The sequence below is a fragment of the Pituophis catenifer genome, unplaced genomic scaffold, assembly GCF_029215685.1.
Source record: "Pituophis catenifer annectens isolate HBS135680 unplaced genomic scaffold, rPitCat1.0.hap2 SCAF_2, whole genome shotgun sequence".
NCBI lineage: Eukaryota > Metazoa > Chordata > Lepidosauria > Squamata > Colubridae > Pituophis > Pituophis catenifer.
The window spans coordinates 138,731,578-138,756,272 of record NW_027256882.1 but is presented as its reverse complement, the minus strand read 5'-3'; the positions used below and the strand labels follow the sequence as shown (position 1 = coordinate 138,756,272).

The 24,695-nt window shown below is 37.5% G+C and overlaps 1 protein-coding gene across 1 annotated transcript in view; it reads right to left on the bottom strand.

Annotated features, from left to right (window-relative positions):
- The window catches only part of RNF213 (ring finger protein 213), a 115,439-nt gene extending 91,088 nt beyond the window's left edge, over positions 1 to 24,351 (bottom strand). Inside the window, exons 1-9 of the mRNA XM_070937687.1 lie at positions 24,202 to 24,351; positions 23,764 to 23,892; positions 17,673 to 18,341; positions 15,180 to 15,364; positions 13,429 to 13,584; positions 10,916 to 11,106; positions 8,081 to 8,367; positions 3,962 to 4,200; positions 1,375 to 1,581 (exon numbers count right to left, since the gene is read on the bottom strand). Coding sequence (XP_070793788.1) covers positions 1,375 to 1,581; positions 3,962 to 4,200; positions 8,081 to 8,367; positions 10,916 to 11,106; positions 13,429 to 13,584; positions 15,180 to 15,364; positions 17,673 to 18,341; positions 23,764 to 23,892; positions 24,202 to 24,351 — 2,213 coding nt within the window. The remainder of the gene's footprint in view (positions 1 to 1,374; positions 1,582 to 3,961; positions 4,201 to 8,080; positions 8,368 to 10,915; positions 11,107 to 13,428; positions 13,585 to 15,179; positions 15,365 to 17,672; positions 18,342 to 23,763; positions 23,893 to 24,201) is intronic.
- Between the last annotated feature and the right edge of the window lie 344 nt (positions 24,352 to 24,695).

Genomic DNA, 24,695 nt, shown 5'->3' with positions numbered 1-24,695 from the left:
AGGTATTTATTTATATTCTATACTTAACTGCCCATCTCCTCCAGAAAGTTGCTTTGGGCAGTGTGCAATTTAATCAATAAAATTAATAAAAATAAACAATTTAAAAAATAATTTATGATTAAAATGTTAAAATTATAAAATGACCTTATAAAATTTCAAAAGATGAAGAATGTCAAGATATTAGATTAGTAGCTGTTGGTACAGTCTAGGAGGGGGATTTCTCATGGGGCCAACCAGTCCCATGTGGGTTCCTGTGTCCCCCACGTAAGACTACTTCAATATGGGCTACTTTAAAGGCAGTAATATCTCCCTGAATTTTTAAGATTTTAAAGTACATTAGAAGCTCTGCCATAGTTAAAAGCAATTGAGCAATATGGCACAGACTCTGGTCCCAATGCAGCTCACAAAGCAAAAGTTACATGCAGCCTTGTTGGGCACCTAAAATTGCCCAGATGGCCGTGTTCTGCACCAGATGAACCTTCTGGATACTTTTCAGGGGTAGACCCATGTAGAGCACATTGCAATAGTCCAGTTACATTAGTTATTTAATATTGATCATGAGAACAAACTACCAAAATATGACCCTACCTAAACTGTAGTTACCACCTCAAAAATACTTCCTATGTTGCATATTGTTTCTTATATCACAATATTATTGTTTCGTAATATTCTCAATTCTTTCTTGAAACCCTGGCATGGACCCGAGTAATTTATTCAGTCATTTTATGGACTAATCAAAGCAAAAAGACCTGCACCACCAGAGAAAGTTTAATTATTCATGCAATGATAAACTTATTATTTTTATTAACCTCTGTATCGTTTGTGAAGGTCACAAACACTTATTATCTTGGAAGGTCACATCACCAAATGGCACTATTTCTATTTCTTGGAATCCAGCAGTCTATAGGTAGTCCTCAACTTATAACCACAACCGAGTTCAAAATTACTGTTGCCAAGCAAGACATTTGTTAAGTGAGTTTTGCTCCGTTTTACAAAGTTGCTTGCCACAGTTAAGTGAATCATCACAGTTGTTAAATTGATAACATGGTTGTTAAGTGAATCTGGCATCCCCATTGACTTTGCTTGTTAGAAGGTCAAAGTTGATCACATGACTCCGGGACACTGCAACTGTCATAAATATGAGTCAGATGGCAAGCGTGACCATGTGGGGACGCAGCAATTATTGTAAAAACATTGTGATTGAAAAACAATCACAAATCACAGTGCTGTTATAATTTAAAACAGTCACTAAATGAATAGTTGTAAATTAAGGACTATCTGTATAAATATTGAAAATCCATGTCTTAGCTCAAATTAACTTTTAAAAAATCAGAAATCATTTCAGGGATAACAATACTAGGCTAAAAAACTTACTTGTATAAGTTTCTGTTTTTATCTCTGAATTCCAAATACCGAATACATTCCAACTTTGCCCATTTCTCTTCTGATTCAAGGCAAGTCCTAGTTTTATATTCAGAATCATTCACAGTAAATACATAAAGAATTGGGAGTGTCCACGCCCACTGGTGAATCTCTTTTTCAATACAGTTATCACAGAACATTATCAACTTCTCCACCATACTGAAAGAGATAGAAGAAATTAAGATCTACTAAAAATAATTTTTATCAGAATCCTTCTATACAAGTTAATTTGCCTTTCTTACTTCCAACAAAACTAGATTTTTAACAAAATAACATAACTTTGCTTTTTTTCCCTCTAGTCTATACTACTGGCCCCCAACATTTTGAGACTAATAAACACATAAAGAGAATACAGTGTGGGTAGAGAAAATACCTGCCCTAAGATAAGAGGAATCATATTTGTAAAACAGCTGCCATGAAAGAACAGTCATTCAGATTATCTTTAATGATCTAAAGATCAAACTACCTTTTTTACCAATAACAAATGGGATCAGTCTTCAAATGGTGAAAGAAAGATCCTTGGTTGTTCTTTACTTGAGAGGATTCATATAGACTGGGCTGAAGGTTCACTTTCCAATATGACAACGATCTTGAGCGCACAGCCTTGATAACATAGGAGTGGCTTCACATTCACAACTCTGTGAATGTCCTAGAGTGGCCCAGCCAGAGCCTTGACTTAATCACTATTGAATATCTCTAGAGGGACCTGAAAATGGCTGTCCACCAATGGTCGCCATCCAACCTGATTGAACTTCACAGGATTTACAAGAATGACAGAAAATCCCCCAATCCTGGTGTGCAAAGCTTGTTGTGTCATACCCAGAAAAACCCGAGGCTGAAATTGCTGCCAAAAGCGCTTCAACAAAATACTGAGTGAAGGCTCAGTATACATTGGTATACATTGGTATACATTACTTATACCAATGTGATATTTCAGTTTTTTCTTTTTAATAAATTTATAGATATTTCTAAAATGAATTTCAACACCTGTAGAATAAGGCTACAGCATAAAAAAATTGACAAAAGTGAAGGGGGTCTGAATACTTTATGAATGCACTGTACATCTGCACACCTTCTCTTCCTCCCAACTATATCCTGTTGTTTTTTCTTATTACTTTTTTGTATTTTCTATTGGAAGGAGGGGAATGTCTTCTGGGAAAAATATACAGAATGTGTTGTGCTTTGGATATAGAGAAGCAAAGGACCTGGTCAATTACAGTGTGTCCATTTTTGATCAGAATGTAATAACTTTGTAGGCTTGCCCAACAAATAACCTTTTCTAATGATCATAATGAATACTTAATCAACAGTGTGATGAATATTCTAGTGCAGAGGTCTCCAACCTTGGCAAATTTAAGCCTGCAAAGCTGGCTGGGGAATTCTGGGAGTTGGTCCGCCAGGCTTAAAGTTGCCAAACTTGGAGACCCCTGTACTAGTGCAATGAAGTACATACATCCCATCTAAAATCACTGGTGCATAGAAATACAGCAGCATGGTATACAGCAGCATGCTTAGGATGGACTCAGAGCACCATATGCCTAATATCAAGGAAAGCACCAAGAGTCAGGGATTCCAGAGTCAAAAACTCCCTGAGAGCACCTGAATCTCCCCTCCAAATTGTTTCCTGCATGGGGAAATCTTTCTGGAATCAAGATGCTCCACGACATATTTTGGAAACCATCTGATTACTAATTTAGACAACATATTTGCTTACATCACCTGGGAAGACCACATTGATTAGTGGCATGTACTTCTGACTGAGTTGCATTGAAACTGAGACATTTACTACAATTTTCTAACTTTACAGCAATAAATTCATGCAATTATTCTGTTCAATATTGCCTTCTATGATATTTGTGCTTGAAGACAAACATTCTGAGAGAGAAGGGAAAAAATTCCTTATATTTTCTCTCTGTGTTTGTTTGTTTGTTTGTGTGTGTGTGTGTGTGTGTGTGTGTGTGTGTGTGTGTGTATTTTCGTCTGTAACAGAGAATATGAAGATAAGGGTCAGATAATTTTACAAATAGAATTTGTTTTATAAATAAATTTAATTAATAGTTACCAATTCAATTAGTATTTCATTTTGGCCTGGCTCTTCCTCTTTTTGAAGTGCGGCTTTTTTCAGATATGAATATTTATATCTGTCACATTAGCAGAAACAAATATTTATATCTGTCACATGACAGCTAGCATGGTGAAGAGGTTCAGATGCTCGATTGGCACTAAGAAGACCCAGGTTCAAGCATATCCTCAGCGGTGGAAGCTCTCTAGGTTATTTTGGGCCAGTCTATCTCTCCAACCACCCACTTCATAGGAAAAACTGATAAATTTATAGACAAGTAACTATTAGTAGCAATTCATGTCAATGACAGATTTTCAGAAATCTGTCACATACAATAATATTAGTACCAAAAACAGCAAAGCAAGCATCCAATTGCTTCCCTTCCTCCCAACCAAACCTACCATTTTTCTACCTTAACCTTCAGTATCCTCACTCTACCCTACATGCTTTCTATATGCCCAAAGTCACATTACATACCCCGGACACTCTGAAAACATCTCTCGAAAGCACTTGATTTCATTTACATCTGCTGGTGATTTCTCTGGACAAAGAAACATGCATAACTGTTCCAGTCCCTTTTTGGGCAATGGAAGGTTGTAATCTGATATTAATGTAAACAAGATCAATGCTATGCCTTGTTTATCCCACATCGAAGTGTTCTCTTTGAGGATGTTACTTGATTCTTCCATCAAGTAATTCACAATCAAATCTTGCAACTTTAAAAGGGAGGGAGAGAAAGAAAAAAATTGCATGTTTAACATCACATCATATTAAGGCATAAGCTATAGCTAAAAAACAAAACATCTAGATGCATACATTGTTCTGAAACTAATCCAAAGAAAACACATTATAGATTAGACTTTAAAAGGCCAGGAAATTGGTTTAAATTAAACTATTAACATGTTAGGTTGTACAACAGCTGTTTCTCAAATAGTGATTGTGCAGAGGTGGTGGATCAAAAAATTATCAGACTCAAGTGTCTAGTTGATCTAAATGATTTCCTGAATGTATTGAGCAATTTCTTACCTCATCTGACTGCAATACTATCAAATCCTATTATACTCTATGGGATGTGAAAAGGCTCAGGGATTAGAATCTAGGCTACTATCAGCTTTCCAAGTGTTAATTCAAAGATAAGATGAGAATAATGAAGCAAAAGGGATGACAGAGCACAAACAGAAGAAACCCTGGGACAAAATTATGCACTGGGGTCTATTTCTAATTGATACAGAAGAAGAACTGACAGTGCTTGCTTGCTTTTATTGCATCTATCGAAAGTAATTCAGCACCTTCTTGGCTGGGATGCTGACAAGGAAGAAAAGACAGTAGCTTACAGGAAGCTGTTTGTAACATCTGTGTAATTAATGTCAATCATATCTTTCCTAGATAGGGCATCAGTTTTGGGACATATGAGAACATGTAATGTTTACACCCATTTGTTCCATTAATTTAAAATTCTTTCAGTTTGTATATGCTGAAGGCATGGTCCAGAGTGGAGGATCAGGGTTATCATCTATTTAAAAAACATTTTGTCCTTTGTGACCACTTAAATCAGCCAAAATGTGACTGGCCTCACGGTTAAGGGAAGTGATCCATGCAGATTTGTAGGTGGGAAATGCCCAATACTAGAAATTATTTTATTTGGATTTCAAGATCTGTAATTGTGCAATCTCTGACTTTATTTAATGTGTATATGGAACTGCTAAGAGAGGAAATATAAGCACTGCAATAGAGCAGCCAGTAGCTTCCTCCTTACCATTTTACTCTAAAGAAATAATCAGTATCAGTATTGAATACTGTATAGGGTTGATAATGGAATAGATTAGACTGAACATAATTCAAAAAAGTTCAAAATATGGGAAGCAAATTTTTTAAAAAAACAACGGGAGGTGGGAGAAAGCAAGAAAAAATCCAGTAGATGGTAGATAAATAGAGTTTACAAGCATTATAAATTTTCAACATTCCAACAATTGCTTCCAACAGATGGATATACTACCGTTTCCCCAAAAATAAGACCTACCCCCCAAAATAAGTCCTAGCTTGATTTTTAGGGTGCTCCTAATATAACCCTACCCCCCAAAATAAGTCCTAGTTAAGATCATCAGCAGGGGGTGTGGCCAGGACTGGAGGAGGCAAGGACACGGGGGCCGACAGTGTCTGGCAACAGCCACAGCCTGTGCAGCGTAGGTGAATTTATTACCTGTCCAAGCAGTAGATGGAGGCAGAGGCGGGTGGGAGGCATGCAATCTGGATGTGCTGTGTGGGACGCGGGAAAGTCGAGTTGGTGGCCAAAGTGGGCGGGCAGCCGCAGAAGGCTCATCTTTGCATGGCAGCACCAACAGCAGACAGAGGCAGAGGTGCGGGGGGAAGGCAGGCATCCCGATGCGACACATAGGCTGCAGGAAAACTAAGAAATGCGAAGACAAGCCTCCCACGGCTGGCCGCCCACTCCATCTCTCAGCTTGCCTGTTCTGTTGCAGCCACAAACAAGCAGAAGAAGTGGGCTGGTAGCCACACAGGGGCCTATTGGATCGGGTTGTTGGAACCACTGCCGCAAGGCGAGACAGGTGTTGGGGCATAGATGGCCTAGCTGTGGGCCCTAAGGTAAGCCGGTGCAGGGTGCATGGGGCAGTTCCATCTTCCTGCCTCGTAGTGGCAGCACTGGTGTGCCCCACAGCCTCCTGCCCTGTTATGGCTACAAGCAAGCCAAAGAAGTGGGCCTCCTGTACATGGAAAAATAAGACTCCCCAATTTATCCAAATACTATAGAAATAGGAAAGATGTGGAAATATCAAGAATTGTTGAGTAGTGAGGGAGACCTACTTACGAGACAAGAACTGGAAAGACGAGGCATTATGATTGATTGGTGGCCATACCTTCAAATTGAGTCAAAATATACAGCAGACCGGAGACATTATGATTTTCAAAGCCAACCAAGTGAACTGGATAAAATTTTAAAAGGCACAGATGAGAAAATAATATCTAAAATTTATGGATATTTAATAAGGTATAAATTAGAGGAGGAAACGGTGAAAGAAAACATGGTAAACTGGGCAAGAAATATAGGTCACAATATAGAGTTGGATAGATGGGATAAGCTATGGGCAGAAAATTATAAGATGACACTGTTGATTCCATATAAAGAAAATTTATACAAGATATTTTATAGATGGCATCTTCCTCCGGCACGTTTGGCTAAAATGTTTCCAAACACATCACCATGTGTTGGAAGTGCAAGTCACAAAAGGGGACATATTACCATCTCTGGTGGTCTTGCAGGAAGGCACAACACTACTGGCAAGAGATTAAGAGAATAATTGAAGAAACAACGAGGCAAAGAGTAGAAATGAAACCAGAATTCTTTCTATTTGAAATGACTACACCACAGTGCACCAAGGAAATAAAATATCTTACCATCCACATATTGACAGCGGCACGCATAGTGTACGCTCAGAATTGGAAATCCGAGATAATACCAACAGAAGAAAAAATAATAACAAAAATAAATGAATGCGCAGAGATGGATAGGCTCACAAAAGAGCTCCAAGATAAAGAGAACACTGACTTTTATTTAGTTTGGCAAAAATGGTACACATGGTTAGAAGGAAGGATAGGGCCAACAACATAGGACACTAGGAGAACATAACTCAAGAATCGCAGAAATAGATACATGAGATGAGCCGTAGGATTGTATAAATAAATGGTTAATATGATTGTAGAAAGATACTGCTGAACTTCTATGAATGCATTAAGGTATAAGCAAGTAAATTTGTAAATAGTATAATTAAGGAAAATTGGTTAAATGGACATTAATCACCGATGCGAATGTTTTCTTGAAGTTAGTCGATGGACTTTTTGTTAATGTATAAGTGTTTACATGTATCTGTATTTTACGTTTATGTTAATAAAAATTAAAAAAAAATGTAACAAATAAAATAATAAATAACGAGAGACTGGGGGGGAAGGAAAAATAAGACTCCCCAAAAATAAGCCCTAGTGCTTACTTTGGAGCCCAAAAAATATGAGATCCGGTCCTTTTTTTCGGGGAAATATGGTATATTATTCTAAAAACTATCAGTCCTTTTTTGAAATCAAATATATGAGTATCAACACAAATAATCAATACACTATAACGCATAAAATTGAGAATTACAATACTTTCTATAGGAACAAAAAAAATTATGTTATGAGAAATTCCAAGTTCATAAGTCTATATATAGAACTATAATTCAGAAAGGGTTTCCCAATTGAATTAAATCCTGCATCAGTTTTTCTTTTGAAATACAGTTGTTTTAAACATCAGAGCATGTGCTTGATATCAGAACCTTATATAATCCATAGTAGAATATCTAGAGAGATGGCTTTCCTCTTGAACAATGCTCAGTTTGATGAGTTTCATTTCATTCCTGCAGTGACTTAAGTCTTTTTTGAGCATCTTGAACTCAATACTCAGCCCAGTTTAATAACTTAGCAACATCATTTTATTCCAAGGACACTGTAACAATGAGCGCCTTGCTCAGCACAGTCAAGATGCTACAAACTTTATAGAAGTTTGACAAGGTTCTTCTTGGATGTATAATAAAGATAATATAATACCTGCAGTTCTTTAAATTGTAGCTCTTTCCATTCCTTTCGATATCCTTCATGTACCATTATCCTTTTATTCACCAAATAAAATTGGTGGAACTGCTGGAAAAAGCTTTTGATGTTAATCTGACTCAGAGGACGAAGTATACTGAAGAGGTTATCCAGCATTATTCTTGCTGCTATCAGTTTCCCATTCACAACATCCTTTTCCTTATCTTTCCAAAATGAATTCTTAAATTTCTTCCACCAACTCTCCTCGGGTTTAACGCATATTATATCATCATATTGATGCCAATCTGTTAAATAAAATACTATTAAAGTTCTGAAATGCAAGATACAGCTCTTCTAACTTTGTGTGCTAAATGCAACCACATGATGCAATTTTCATGGACACCTTGCTTTGTTATTGTCTCCTTCCACAGTCAAACCATGCAGACACACAGAAATGGTCATTTTCTTTCATCTCTGTAGAAGATATTTTTGAGCTACATTCCATCCACATTCATTTTATATTGTTTACTGCTAGGATGTGTTATGAAATACAGCACTACACAACGATAAATAAATGTGCAATTCTTACCTTTAGCAAATACAGGTGGTCCTCAACTTACAACAGTTCATTTAGTGACCATTCAAAGTTACAATGGCATTGAAAAAAAGGGAATTATGACAGTTTTTCACACTTACAACCGTTGTGGCATCCCCATGTTCATGTGATCAAAATTCAGACGTTTGGCAATTGGCTCATACTTATGACTATTGCAGTGTCCTGGGGGCATGTGATCCCCTTTTGTGACTTTCTGACCAACAAAGTCAATGGGGAATCCAGATTCATTTAACAACCATTTTACTAACTTAACAAATGCAATGATTCTCTTAACAACTGTAGCAAGAAAACTCGTAAAATGGGGCAAACTCACTAAACAAATGTTCCATTTAGCAACATAAATTTTGGGCTCAATTGTGGTCATAACTCGAGGACTACCTGTATGAGTAAATTGTTTAATCAAAAAATAAAAAAGAGAGAGAGCGCTTTGGAGACTATCAGCTTCTTAATACAGGTAGTTCTTGAATTACAAGCACAGCTAAGCACGACATTTCCGCTGCTATGTAAGGCAATTGTTAAGTGAGTCACGTCCCATTTTACAACCTATTTGCCATATTTGTTAAGTAAATCATTGCATGTGTTAAGGAAATAATTTGGTTGTTGAGAAAATCTGGCTTTCCCCATTGAACTTTGCTTGTCAGAGGCCAATGGGAAACTCACAAATGATGATTACATGATCAAAGGAAGAGGAGGAGGAAGGGGAAGGAGAAAGAGGAGGGGGAGGGAAAGAAGGAGAAAGAGAAGGAGAAGGAAGAGAAGGAGAAAGAGAAAAAGAAGATGGCTACCTGCCAATGCCTAAGAGCAGGAAAGTTAAAGAAAGTGACCAAGGACTAATTCTGGCTGCACAAGGCCAAGCCTTAAGGACAAATGCATAGAAAGCCAGAATTGAGAAGACAGCAACAGACAGTAAGTGCCACCTATGCAAAGAAGCTGAAGAAACAGTGGACCACCTGGTAAGCTGCTGCAAGAAAATCACAGACTGATTACAAGCAGCGACAAAATAGCAAATAGATCTTCCAATGGTGCATTGGAAGATCTGCAAGAAATATCATTTGCCTGCATAGCAAGAACTGGTGGACCACAAAATAGAGAAAGTAATAGAAAATGAAGAAGTTAAATTGCTCTGGGACTTTAGAATTCAAACAGATAGGCATCTGCCGCATAACATCCCAGACTTAAAAGTTGTCAATAAGAAAAAAGGTCTGGATAGTGGATTGTGGCAATGCCTGGAGACAGCAGAAGAAAAGAGAAAGAACTGGAGAAGATACCAAAATACAAATGCCTACAAATAGAACAAGAATGACTTGTGACAAAGGCAAGCTAGGGTAGTACCAATAGTAATAGGCGCCTTGGGTGCAATCCCAAAACAACAGGAGCACCACTTGAACACCATAGGCATTGACAAATTTTCCCTCAGTCAATTGCAGAAGGCGGCTTTACTTGGAACTGCTTCCATCCTGCAACGATATCTGTAACACTGTCAAAACATCCAGATTTGCCTATCCCAGGTCCTTGATAAGGACTCAATAAGTAGACAAAAATGCCAAACCCAGTCTGAACATCTAGCTGACTGTGCGATGGTCAATAATAATAATCATACCAATAAGAGGGCAAAGTAAAGAAAGTAATAAGAAGGATAAGTGATACCACTACAGCCATAGTATCTGGGTAAATATACACAGACATTCGACAGCACTAAGTATTAGGTGTTCAGCACATTTGACGACATGAGAAGAAAAAAATCTGTCCCTGTGTCTTCTTGTTTTGGTATGCAATGCCCTGTAGCACCCTCCTGAAGGGAGAAATTGAAACACTTTATGTCCAGGATGTGAGGGATCTGCATATATCTTCTCAGCCTTCCTTCTGACCCACACAATATACAGGTCTTCTATGGAAAGCAGACTGATTGCAATTATTCTTTCTGCAATCTTAATTATTCATCTGTATATGAATCTGTACCTGTCCTGTTTGGTTGCTGTATCAAACTAAACAGAGGTGCAGATGATAGACTCAATAATTCCTTCTAAAACTGTTATCAACAGCTCCTGGGGCAGTTAAGTATCAGTTTCAAGTCCTGGGAGATTATAGAATCCAAAAATTTGGACTCTATTGCTGATATTGAGCTGTCAAATATGTTCTATTTCATATTTTTGATTCTTGTTTTCTTGGATGCTACAAAATCTAAGCTTCTTTAATATAACACTGGGAAGACTGTAATACAAGGAGCAGTTTCTTACCTGTACCATTTATTATTTTTGATGATAAAAACAAGGAGCGATTTACATGTACTCCATCTGCAGGTTTGTAAATGAATTCATACAACGGTTTGTCACGTTTAACAGCATATTTATAAGGAATTGATTTATCCAGGTTTTCCTTAGAAATTGTGGTGTGGCCTTCAATGAGGTATCCATGATTTCCAAGAGCTCTAGTATTTAAAAAGTTGTATTTTAGCAACAAAGCAAAGGCAAAGAAGCAATTTATTGTTGAAATAAAATTTTAGAGGCATATAAAATCTTAGAATAGAATACAGAATAACAAGAGTTGGAAAGGACATTGTAGGTCATCTAGTCCAAACCTAGGCTTAAGCAGGAGACCCGTATACCATTTTTGACAGATGGCTGTCCAGTCTCTTTTGGAAGCCTCCAGTGATGAAGCTCCCACAACTTCTGAAGGCAAGCTTTTCCATTGGTTGATTTGTCCTCACTGTCAGAAAATTTCTCCTTATTTCTAGGTTGAATCTCTCCTTGTTCAGTTTCCATCCATTATTCCTTGTCTGGCCTTCAGGTGCTTTGGAACATAGGTTGACCCCCTCCTCTCTGTGGCAACTCCTCAAATATTGGAACACTGCTATCATGTCATCCCTGGTCCTTCTCTTCACTAGACTAGCCATGCCCAGTTCCTGAAACTGGAGTGGACTTACATTTCTTATTATATACACTAGCAGTAAAAGTGAAATGCAATACAGGTAGTCCTTGATTTACAATCATTCATACCAATGGTCTTCGCACTTACAGTACAACCGATACAGCATCCCCGCATTCATGTAACAAAATTTGGGTGTTTGCCAATCAGCATGTAGTACCCTAGGGTCACATGATCACTATTTATGACCTTCCCAGCCAACTACCGGCAAGCAAAGTCAAGGGGGAAAGTCTTTTACTTAATGACCATGATTCTTTTAACAGCTGCAGTGATTCACTTTAGGGAAAAAAGGCATGAAATTGGGTGTGACTCACTTAACAACCACCCTAGTCAACAACCGAAATTCAAATCTCAATTGTGGCCATAAGTCAAGGACTATCTGTACTAAATCTTCCTTTTCACTTGCAAAAGTAATGAGCCTTCATAAATCTCCATCAGTAAGTGTAATGATGGCTGTGGATCTGCCACAATTTTTTTAAAAATGACATTAACTAGGACCAGTTGCCATTCTTTGCAGATCACATAAGTGCAGCGTTCTGGCATCCGGCATCTTCTTGTGCTCATCACTAGATATAATACCCACTTCTCCCTACTGAAATATAGATAGTCCTCAACTCACAACAGTTCATTTAGTGACTGTTCAAAGTTACAACTACACTGAAAAAACTGAGTTATGACAGTTTTTCAGAGTTACAACCTTCCCAGCATCCCCATGATCAAAATTCAGATTTATTTATTTTATTTAGTCCAATTTATATGCCGCCTTTCTCCAGAGACTCAGGGCGGCTTGACAACTGATTCATATTTATGATGATTGCAGAACCCTAGGGTCATATGATCACCTTTTGTGACTTTCTGACAAGCAAAATGAATGGGCGAGCCAGATTCACTTAATAACATAGTGGATAAAAATCGATTATTTTTTTAAAAAAAATTTAAAAATGGATTTTTTAAAATTTAAACTGGATTTTTTTAATTTAAATTGATTTTTTTTATTTTTATCAAATTTATTTTAATAAAATGCTTTTGGAGTAAATATCTATTTAAATATAGTTTTCTATTTAAGATACATTAATAATTTCGTTTATTCAGCATGAAATGGAGCTTAGTTATGTAGCATGAGGCTGTATATTCTGCAATATTGGGACTGTCAGTGAGTCAACAGCGGGTCAGAGGAGGAGCTGCTGCGGGACAGAGATGACAGTTTCTCTTTAAAAATTATGATTTAAATCAAGCCTTTTTACTAGTGATTTAAATTTAAATTGCAATTTAAATCGTGATTTAAACCGACTTGATTTAAACCACCCTGCTTAACAACCAGATTAATAACTGCGGTGATTCACTTAACAATTGTGGCATGAAAAGTAGTAAAATGGGGAAAACTCACTTAACGAATTTCTCACTTAGCAATATAAATTCTAGGCTCAATTGTCATCGTAAGTCAAGAACTACCTGCATTAGTAATGAGAGTTTCCTCTTGTATGCATGAAGTACTTATGATAAGAGCGTAAATCACACAATGCAGCATTTGTTTCTCTAAAATACTTGCAATCTCACAGGCTTGTACAAAGAAGTGCCTTTGCCACCATGAAGCCCACCATTCATGAATAATTGCCAATAAAAACACAAAATTATAGATTTTCTCTAATTACCTTTCCCGTCATATAAATATAAGCACCTGCCCCAAATTAACTTTGCTGAAATACAAACATAAACATGCACACATTCAGAAAGAGCTAAATTCCTTGCACATTAACTCAGATGTTAATGAAAGCCTTTTAACTCAGATCTGAGAATATGCTATATCATGTCAACATACACTTACTGGGTACAGGTCAGCTCACATACAGTCTCTTTCCAGTCAGTATAATCAGAAATTCCCCCTGCCAAAATGATCACTTTATGCTTTTCAGGATCTATCTTGAAGTCCTTAGACAGAATAGCATGGAAATAAACTGTAATATTCTCCACAGGTGACTGACTGCAAGACAGAATAAGAAGACTGGAGATGACTTCCATATTAATACTACTTAATATATATAAAACTTCCATAAAACATTGATTAAATTACACATATTTACTACCGCAAATGGAACACCTCTTCAAAGGGTGCACAAATTTTCAGTACTACTGCTGAAAATATAGTAAAATAAACACACTATCAAAATACAGTAACAAATTAAAGAAGCAGTAACTTGATAGTGATAGCCATTGTGAGCTCTCCAACACTGAGGTTAATAAAACTATCTTTAGCATGCACTTAGCTTGTAATAAAATTGGTAGTCTTTACACTGTGGGCACAATTATTAGGCAAGTTGTATTTTGGAGGATTAATTTTCTTATTGAACAACTAGAGTGCTCTCGGTCAATCCAAAAATAAATCTCAAACCTGAATATTTAAGAAAGATAAAAATGAGGTTTTGTCTTTCTTAGGAGACTGTGTGTGCATAATTCTTGGGCAACTATTAGTGTACAGAATTATTATGCAATAAATGAAAAATGAAAACTTGCTCATCTCACTTGTTTATTTGCATCTGTTAAAGTGAGAATAATGAACAACTCAAATGTACAAATAAAGATTTCTGACATGTCAAAAAAAAAAAAAAATCAGTGACCGTTGTATCTTGTCCTGAAGTAGCTTTAGTCCTGCTTAGAATTTGAATGGGAGACTACAAGGCAATCCCAGGACTATACGTTATATTAGAAAATTGAAAATTGATACAAAAACTGGAAGCAGTGAGTCATTCTTATATTTTTGCTAAAAGAAAACCCCATGGATTGTCCTGATGATCACTAGAAGCTGGCTTGATTCAAAGGACATTTTAGTCTCATATACATCACTGAATGGGAACTACTGGCATGCCAATCAGGGCTGCATATGGACCTTTAGCACTCAGTTGTTGTGAGGAGAGGAATCTATTATTTCCACAGAAAACTTTTTAATCAAAAAAGGGAAATGTTGGAGGCTGCTGTATCTGCCAGCAGGAAGTGCACTTGTGCAAGTCCATCACCAGGAGACAAAATATTCTGTCTGAAGCCAAAGGCAATTGATGGCAATTTAAGATTTCAGTTATCCGCATAAAGCATTTTTCTTCAAGAATCAGATGATACTATTCCCAACTGTTTGATTTGGCTTCTGATTTCAAACAAATCAAAGCATTCAAAAGCAGAATGTTCATGAAAATGGGACTTCATTTGCAAACTATCCGAAACAGAGTTCCCAAATGAAAGCACAATCAAATGATCCCTTGTACCTACTGGAATTCTTTCATGTCTTCCAGATGTTGAACTGCCACCATGCCAAACCAGCATGGTTGGAAGTCCAACTCCTCTGGAAGACCAGGTTAAGAAAGACTGATATTTCCACTTGGGAGAATTGCCACAGAATAGTCTCACCTAGGATTGTAATGTTACAGTTCTACTGAATCTGAAACTTCCAATTCATTTGGATAAGGATAAAAAAGAAAATGGGCTTTTGTGGAATTGTGTTACAACTATTATTAGACCATTATATTAAATGTCAACTTATGTATGTATGCATGGACAGTACGTCAGCGGCAAATAATCACACCATACTTTTGTTTGACAGCAGGGACTTCATGGTTCCTTTCTTCTGCACTGGTCTTGTTTCTTGTCTGTGGCCTTTGATTTCCAGCATCAGCAGACTCCCTCCTTTCCTGCCCAGACTCTTCCACTGGAGTGCATATTTTTTGTCCCTTTTCAGAGACATTCTCCTGCTTGGCCGCATTTAGCTTTGCTTTCTGTAATAAAGACATATCAGATATATAAAAGCAAGCATTAGAAAGTGCCCATGCAAATAAATCCGTGAGTAGCCTAGAAGGGTTTTTGCTAATCTGCTGTGCCACAATTACTTAGGATAACAAACAAACAAACAAACAAAAAGGAATTGCTCATTTTTATGATGTTTACTATCTGGTTGCCAGAAAGGTGCTCTTGCTTTACACAAAAGTTTCCCTATCAAGAGATCATCAAATATAACTTATGCAACAAAGAACATTAACATTGGCACATGCTTCGGCACATGGCATACTTCGTGTTTGTCCATGTGTTTGTTCTATTTAAGCGAGAAGAAGAAAATGAAGTTAATAATAATAAAGAGCCGAGGTGGCGCAGTGGTTAGAGTGCAGTACTGCAGCTACTTCAGCTGACTGCTAGTTCAGCAGATCAGTGGATCAAATCTCACCGGCTCAAGGTTGACTCAGCCTTCCATCCTTCCAAGGTGGGTAAAATGAGGACCCAGATTGTTGGGGGCAATATGCTATTTAGTATACTGTCTTTGGTGTAAGCCGCCCAGAGTCCTCGGACAGTGAGCGGCATAGAAATATGACTAATAAATAAAATAAATCAATAAATAAATAATTTGCAGCATGTGAAGTCCTAGTAGACATTTTTCATTATTCTCTTTCTGGAGACTGCTATAATATTTAGCTATATAAGCCTGGAAGGTTTAATTCTCAGTCACTGATAGCTCCTATTTCTCACCACACAGCATTGAAGTTTGGGCTTTCTCAGGGTAGTTATCAATTATGTTAACAATAAACAACTGCGTATCTTCAAGGTTCAGAAGTCTTGGCTAAAAATGTCCATTAAACCATGTGAAGTAAGCTAAGTTGCAGGAATATGCTAAGAATAACAGAATTGCACCACTCATATAACAGAAAGTGGCTTTTTCCTTCTTTGCAATATTCTCCTCTAACCACGCCATGTCTTCTTGATTTGGACAGCCTTTAGATAAGCCAGGTAGAAATCTAAACAGTAGTTAAGTCTTCCCAAGTTCACAATTCTGTTCTACAACTTTTTTAATGATGGAAAACAAACAAGAAATATTCAGAAGAATTATTCCTAGGAGATTAATAAGGTTCCTGATATTTTATACAAGATTGTAGGTCAGCTCTCTAGCAAAAGCTGCAGCTGATAAAATTGCTGGAGTAGCCTACAACATGCTATTTGGCTGGCTAAGACTGTAGGTGTAGATAAAATGCATTTATCTACACCTACACCATTTAAAATCAAAAGCAGTTGGTTTCAATAGACTTGGAAATGATGGAGATTTTGAGAAATACTTTATAAATGGAGAAATAAGATAATTAATTGAAGCAATGTTAAAAAATTAGGATTTGAAGGGCGGATGCTGATATTGTTTATATGTTATATTTTAAGAAGAGATGAAGATAAGATACAAAAGAAGGGAAAAAGAATATTATGGCAGAAATTGAAATATGTAAATTGTACTTAGAAAAAATAAAAAAGAAGATTGGAATAGAGTATAAATATTTAAGTATGTTGTAACTTGTATAAGATGTGACCCAGTCAATACTCCTTTCATAAACAGAAAGAAAAATTTAATAAAACTTGTTTTTTAAAAAATTGGCAGTCTAGTAAAATTTTTGTCCTCAGATACTCTGTGGAGGTGACATGGATAATCTCACCCGTGGACATCAAGTTGTCACATCTCTCACATGCTGGTCTGTAAAATTAATTATCTCTAAGGATATACAAATGCTTCGAATCCCAGAGATGCAGCAAAGATTTAATTACAAGACAAGATACATTTATTACTTCACCAAAAAATAACCTTCTATGTGATTTCTGTATTGTTTAGTTTATGCTCGGGCTTTCCTCCTAAAAAGACTGTTCAAGGTGCCCAACAATCAGTCTTGCAAGGTAGTCCAGACAGGAAGCACTCCCAGTTGAATGAATTCCACTTTACTGCACGATTACTCTAACAAGCCTGAAAATAAATTTCTCCCCCCATTACTTTTACAAACTAAGAAACTAGGGAGGGTCCCTTCCAAGACATTTGCCACCCCATATTCCTTCTGCGGGCTCATCTGCCTCTTATCCAATCATTCCCCTAGCCCAGGGGTGGGCAATTGTGGCTTGGCTGTCTCAGGAATTCTGGGAGTTGAAGTCCACAGGTTGTAAAAGAGCCACAATTGCCCACCCCTGCCCTAGCCATAGCTCTTCCCTCGTCATTCCCATATATTATTACACTAACAAAAAAAGGGACCGAGATATATACTACCACAAATAAATTGAGGAATTTACTTTTGAATTAGAACTTTGTTGTTTGGTCTCTTCTGTTGAATTGCTACTTTTCACTTCAGATTCAGGCAAAGATCTCTTCGTTCCAGAGTTCTGATGTTCGGTGCTCGATCCTGAACTTTTTTCCTCAGTAGATGTCACATTAACGTTGAGATCTGAAGATATGCTATCCGTGTCTCCCTTAGAAACAGGTTGCATAACACTTCCATCTGATATATTGGAAGTATTCTGTGAAAATTGACCAGGCCCAACAGAACTGGTGGCACATTGTTTCTTGCTAGGATCTATCTGTTCACCAACTATATCAGCCTTTCTGGAATTGTCTTCCTTCATTTTCTCTCCCGTGACAGCAGTAACAGCAGGTTGACTTTCTACATCATTTTTCTTATTTTGCTCTGACTGATTCTGGGTTTCTGCTCTGCTCACAAATTCTTGGCCCTGAACTGCATGGAAGGAGGTATTACTAATCTGGCCGCTACCGTCATCAGTGGATGGCCTTAAGTCAGTCGACTTAGCCTTTGGGTGTTGACTTTCTTCTACTGGGATTCTTGCATCAGCCACATCTGGGGTAAGTGAACAATCAAGACTGGATGGAGCTGAACTTAAGCTTGAGAAGGAACTATGCAATTCACCATCCAGAAAAGTCTTCTTCTTGTTCCTTTTCCTGTTCTTCTACAAGGTGGAAAGAAAAACAGGGTACTTAAAACGGAAAATCTTATTTTAGTGCATTACAAATATTTCAAATAACTAAAGTTATCCTTTCCTCATTAAATATAATAGAAACTTCCAGATTTTCAGCATTTCATCATACTATTAGCTGTATTTTTATGCTGAACTTTTGAAATCAATATAAAGAGACACTGGTGTATCAAATCTTGTCTCCCTTCCTGTGATACTTCAAATGATTTTGCCAGTTTGCCTATACAGTAGTTTGTCACAAACAACATTTAACCACATTCTATTCCAAGCAAGCCATGCAAAGAAAGAATAGCAAAGACTAAGAACTGGGAGGAAAAGAAAAGATTGATTAAAAGACTCCACAAAAGATACCAGTTATAGATAGCCTTCAACTTTTGAGCCCAAAATTTCCACTGCTAATTGAGACACTTGTTTAGCTGAAATTTGCCATAATGGTAAAGGTTTCCCCTGCCCAGTCATGTCCAACTCTAGAGGGCAGTGTTTGTTTCCAAATCAAGGGAGCCAGCATTGTCCAAAGATGCTTCCATGGTCATGTGGCCAGCATGACAATATGCCAAGGTACACAGTATGCTGTTACCTTCCCACCAAAGTGATACCTATTTACCTACTTGCATTTACATGCTTTGGAACTACTAGCTTGGGAGGAGCTGGGGCAAGAACAGGAGCTCAATCCATCATGCAGTACTTGGGTCTCAAACTGCCAACCTTCCGGTCAACAAACCCAGCATCTTAGCCACTGCAACCCTCCCTTTTACTACAGCTGTTAAGCGAATCACTACATGTGTTAAGTGAATCATGTGGTCATTAAGCAAAGTTGGCTTCCCTCATTGACTTTGCTTGTTGAAAACCAGTGGGAAGTTTATAAATAGTGATCACATGACCCTAGGACGGTGCAAGTATCATAAATTCATTCCAGTTGCCAACATCCACATTTTGATCACATGAATATGGGGATGCTGAAACAGTCATAACTATGAAAACCAGTCATAAGTCACTTTTTTCAGTGCTGTTGTAACTTCGAACAGTCATTAAACAAATGATTGTAAATTGAGGACTACCTGTAATAATGTTCTAATTTGATTACTTATATTCCAAATTCAACCAGCAGCAGACTCCAAAATTTATGCTTTCTTCATAATAATTTGAAATAATTGAAGTACTAAAGCCCTCATGGAAGCTGTATCTCAATTAAAATGGGAAAATTAGAAATTTAATGATATTATTCTAGATTAAAATGCTCAAGGTAAATCCAATAGCAATCCCCTCTTCATTGTATTGTAAAGAATTATAAAAACTATAACCAGATTTCTTTTGACTTTACTGTGAAAGCACAAGACAATAAATCTTTTCTTCGATTGTTGTTTTCTCATTATTATTCATTTCATTCATATTTTAAACCAGTCTGGATTTCCTGCCATGAAAACAACAGGTCTTCCATGGAAAGAGATTACATAATACCTTCTTAATTTGAATACTGGACATGTTTTCTTTTAAAATTCTTCAGGTTTTCCTCCATATGTAGAAAAATCTAAGGAACTGTATCTTTGTGGTGGTGGTGGACCATTTTTTATTTTAAGCAAATATATATATATATATATATATCAACAATACCAACTATTGTAAAAAAAAAAAAACCTAAAGAATACACTCAATGCTGCTTAAAAGAAAATCTTGCAATGTAAACTATGAAATATGATTTCTACATTTTGCAATTTATTTTATTTTGGGTAAAGAAATTCTTTCAGATGTTCCCCATTTCTTAGACTTGCTGCTTGGATTCTCTTTCCAGCAACCAAATGTACCAAATACAGTGAATCCATTTTCATTTTCACTGTAAGAAAAGGTGACTTGCTTAAATATAAAGGCAGGAGAGAACCAACACATCCAAAATCAGAGATTTTCACTGGAAAAAAAATTTCACATTGACTAGCAAAACAGATGCGTTAAGCCTCCACAAAGGTTAGTGCATGTTGCCCATTAAAAGCCACACAGAAACTGTTCAGCAAATTTTACAAAAAATGGAAAAAGCAGAGCCCCGGAATGTTTTCTAGTTGATAATGAATTGGAGTGTTTCATGGAATCCATCTGGCATGCAACTCTCAGTACTGAAGAACAGTATACAGGTAATCCTTGCCTTACCACCACACTTATTAAGTAAGTTTTGCCCCATTTTTATGGCCTTTCTTGCCACCGTTGTTAAATGAAAGCTCCAACACTGGAAGTTTTTAAGAAGAGATTGGATAACCATTTATCTGAAATGGTACTAGGGTTTCCTGCCTGAGCAGGGGGTTAGACTAGAAGACCTCCAAGGTCCCTTCCAACTCTGTTATTCTACTGACTTCTATTGAATCACTACAGTTCAATTAGTAACATGGTTGTTAAATGAATCTGGCTTCCCCATTGACTTTGCTCGTCAGAAAGTCTCAAAAGGTGATTACATGACCCCAGGATACTACAACTGTCATAAATGTGAGTCAATTGGTAGTACAGTGGTCTAAGGCACCCTGTTATTAAGCTGGTTATTAAGACCAGCTGCCTGCAATTACTGCAGGTTCGAATCTCGCCAAGGCTCAAGGTTGACTCAGCCTTCCATCCTTTCTAAGGTAGGTAAATTGAGGAACCAGTTGTGGGGGCAATAAGCTGACTTTGTATAAATATACAAAAGGATGAAGGCTATTGCTGAGCACATTGTAAGCCGCCCTGAGTCTCCGGAGAAGGGTGGCATATAAATCAAATTAAAAAAAAAAATTCCCAAGCATCTGAATTTTGACCCTGTGGCCTTGGGGATTCTGTAATGGTCATTTCACTGACACTGTAAATTTGAACAGTCACTAAATGAAGCATTGTAAGTAGAGGACTACCTGTATATTTAAAGAATATATTGTGAAAGGTAAAAAATACCATATATCTTTCCCTTTGAGGAGAAAAAGGAACAACCATTTTCTCCATGGCTTGTATTACTGTTAGAGAAACTTAACCATTAATGCATTAGTATGATACATCACATGAAACCACTCCTTATTGGATATAGAAAAGCCAAGGAAAAAAAAGTACTAAAAGAAGCGGTATATTTTTTAAATATACTGCAAAATCTGGGATTTGGGATTTTTTTAAGTAGAACCGGCAGATAATAATACAAAAGTTCAAGCTGAACTGCTCATGCAGATGGATTTTATAGCAACACGCCAAAAATATGTTATTTAAACAGATGCTTAATATCTAGCACAATTAACAGCATATCATTAACAGCATATCATGGCGACTCACAACTTTCACTTTGATGTGCTCAGTAAGAAAAGTACAGGTAGACCTCCACTTATAACTGGTAATAGTCTGCCCATTACGGCCATCACTCACTGCAGTCATTCAGCAAGGCACTCACGATTGTGACAGATCAGTGACTGTCCCTCAAATGACAGATCAGTGACTGTCCCTCAATTTTCTGTCCCTCAAAGGTGCAGTCGCTAAGTGAGTTCACAGGTCATGAATTGAGCGGAAAAAAAGAGCTGCCTGCTGAAAGAGTTGCCCGTGCACAGAATGGACTTCCTGCATTGGACCAGAGAAACAAAGCTGGGATCCCAAAGATCTGAGCTTCATTTCTATGGCCCACCACAGACGTTTCCCTCCCTTCCATTTGCGAAAGAGAACTGGCATGCTGGGTGAGAGAAACAAAATTTAGGTTCTGAAGCACCGGTTCCCCTTCCATCCATGTGCTAGAAAGTCTAGCACACCGTGGGGAAGGAAATTGGCATGCTGGACCAGAGAAAGGAAGTCTGAATCCTGAACTTTCCATTTCTCTGGAAAGCCAGCAAACATGAATTTTCTAAAGCAAGGCAGTCAAAAAACTCCAAGCCCACGCATCATCTGGCGTGAGGCCAAATGCATCACGTGCTGGCCATGCCCAGTTTAGAGAAGGGGGGGAAGTCCCAATACGTCATGTGACACTGCCGTGATATGAGTTTGACACCCCTGTTCTAAAGGGTTGGAAGAAATCTTTTTTATCCTTCAGAAAAATTTTATCTTTCTGAAGAGTAGAAAGGCTTTTTCAGCCAGCATCTTTAAGAGCAGCAGAGATGCTTAGGACATTGTCCCACGGAAGAGCGAAATCCATTTGACTATCATTCTCAAAGATGCTGCTTGGAAAAGTCCAAGACTCTGCAAAAGCTAAGGAGGATTTTATTACAGGGGCCCTTGAAGCCCACCTCCAAGCAGTCCGTCCATGCTACAAGCAGCCCAGGATAAAATCCCCCCCTTTTTTTTTGTCATGGACTTTTCCAGTCAACGTCTTTGAGAGGGCTGCTTGGAGGTGGGACTCTGCCCTGCTTGTGGGGCAAAGTCAACCTGACAGGCAGCCCATCTGCTTTTAAAGAGGTTGGTTGAAAAGGTCATTCCCCAAATGGGTCCTGATGGATCTTTTTCAGGAAGATTCCAGGAACCAGGGTGGATAAAAATCAATGATTTTTTTAAAAAAATCAAAAAAATCAGATTTTTTAAATTTAAATCGGATTTTTTTTATTTTTATCGAATTTATTTTAATAAAAAACTTTTGGGGTAAAAATCTATCGTAAGATAGTTTTCTATTTAAGATACATAAATAATTTAGTTTATTCAGCATGAACTGGAACTTAGTTATGTAGCATGAGGCTGTATATTCTGCAACACTGGGACTATCAGTGAGTCAACAGTGGGTCAAAGGAGTAGCAGAGATGACAGTTGCTCTTTAAAAATTATGATTTAAATTGAGTTGATTTAAATCAAGCCTTTTTACTAGTGATTTAAATCATGATTTAAATTGTGATTTAAATCAAGTCGATATAAATCAAATCCACCCTGCCAGGAACCAAAGGGAGTCCTGCAGCAGCAGCTTGCAACTTTCCCTCTTGGCTTCCCTGTTGACTTTCTAAAGAAGCCAGCACGGAAGACTGCAAATGTTGATTACATGATCACGGAGGGCCTGACAACCCATCATAAATGCAAATGGGTTGCCAAGAGCCGAGATGGCAATCATGTGGTCTAGGAGCACTGCAATGGCCATTAACGTCAAGCACCAGTTGTAAGTCTCTTTTGTTCAGCATCATAATCTTTGCATGTTTGCTGAACAAATAGTTGCAAGTCAAGGAGTACCTCTATATGTTGGACTACATCTTGGGAGAGGGAGGGACATCCTTCAGACTTTATGGTGTCAAATTTGTATTTCCATCACCAAGAATGTCCTTTTCAACGTTGTGTATCAATAGACCCTAGAGGGAACCACTTTGACCTTTCAATTTTGTTTCAAAAACACATATTCATATTCAGAACAAGAAAAGTCCCAAATCTCAGAATAATTAGACTTGCATCCGAGCAATCCAACAACTCATGACAATAAGATTACACCACATACTAGAAAAACTACCTGCTGAGAAAATGGGCATAGTTTACTGCCCTCCTTTAGACATAGGTTCACCCTTTGTTTTTTTCTGGAAGAAGGATTATCATTTTCATCCAACATATTCCAGTCATCAATATTCATAGTTTTTATTGCCTGTTGAAAAACAGCCTTGCTTTCAGATAACTTATTATTTGGGAGTAAAATATAAATGTTAGCCTTTAATGTAGTATGTATCAACACGTAAACAAGTAAATGCAATAAAAGCGAAGGAGCAAGAAAAATGTTAGCTTTTAATGTAGTATGTATCAACAGGTAAACAAGTAAATGCAATAAAAGCGAAGGAGCAAGAAAAGAATAGGAAGAGGGAATACAATAATTGAAAATTCTTATTGCAAAAAGCGACAACTTTTCTGGATAGACACACGAGCACAACTTGTATCCAAATACACTAACTCTACTTACTCGCTTTTGGGAGGCCGAGGTGACCTTCCCAAGGCTTCCTGATGGGGATTCTTCAGATGCCCCATGTGTTTGTTCACTAGATGGCTGTTCATCCATAAATGATCCCGACGAAAGGGAGCTCGGTTCTCCCTCAGGTTCCATCTCTACCATTGAAGTCTTTACTGCATCCCTCTTGTCTGCAACTAAAATATGATGCTTTTTGAAAGTCAATTAAACAGCAATCTGAACTCAACTGAGAGGCTGCAATGTGAATCTCAGGGACAAAGGAAAAAAAACAATTTGCTTAAGCTGCTGAAACTATCAGTTTGTATGGGGCCTTTTTATTGCAAAGTGTATTTACATTCCCAGGCCTGCACTACAGGGAACATCCACCATTCAGTCCTTAAATTGAAGTGCACGCAGCTACTCTCTCATTTAAAAGCAACTATGCACATAACCTAATGGGATGTATATCTGAAATGCTCTCCATTTCTCTGGTAGCAGCACTCATTCAA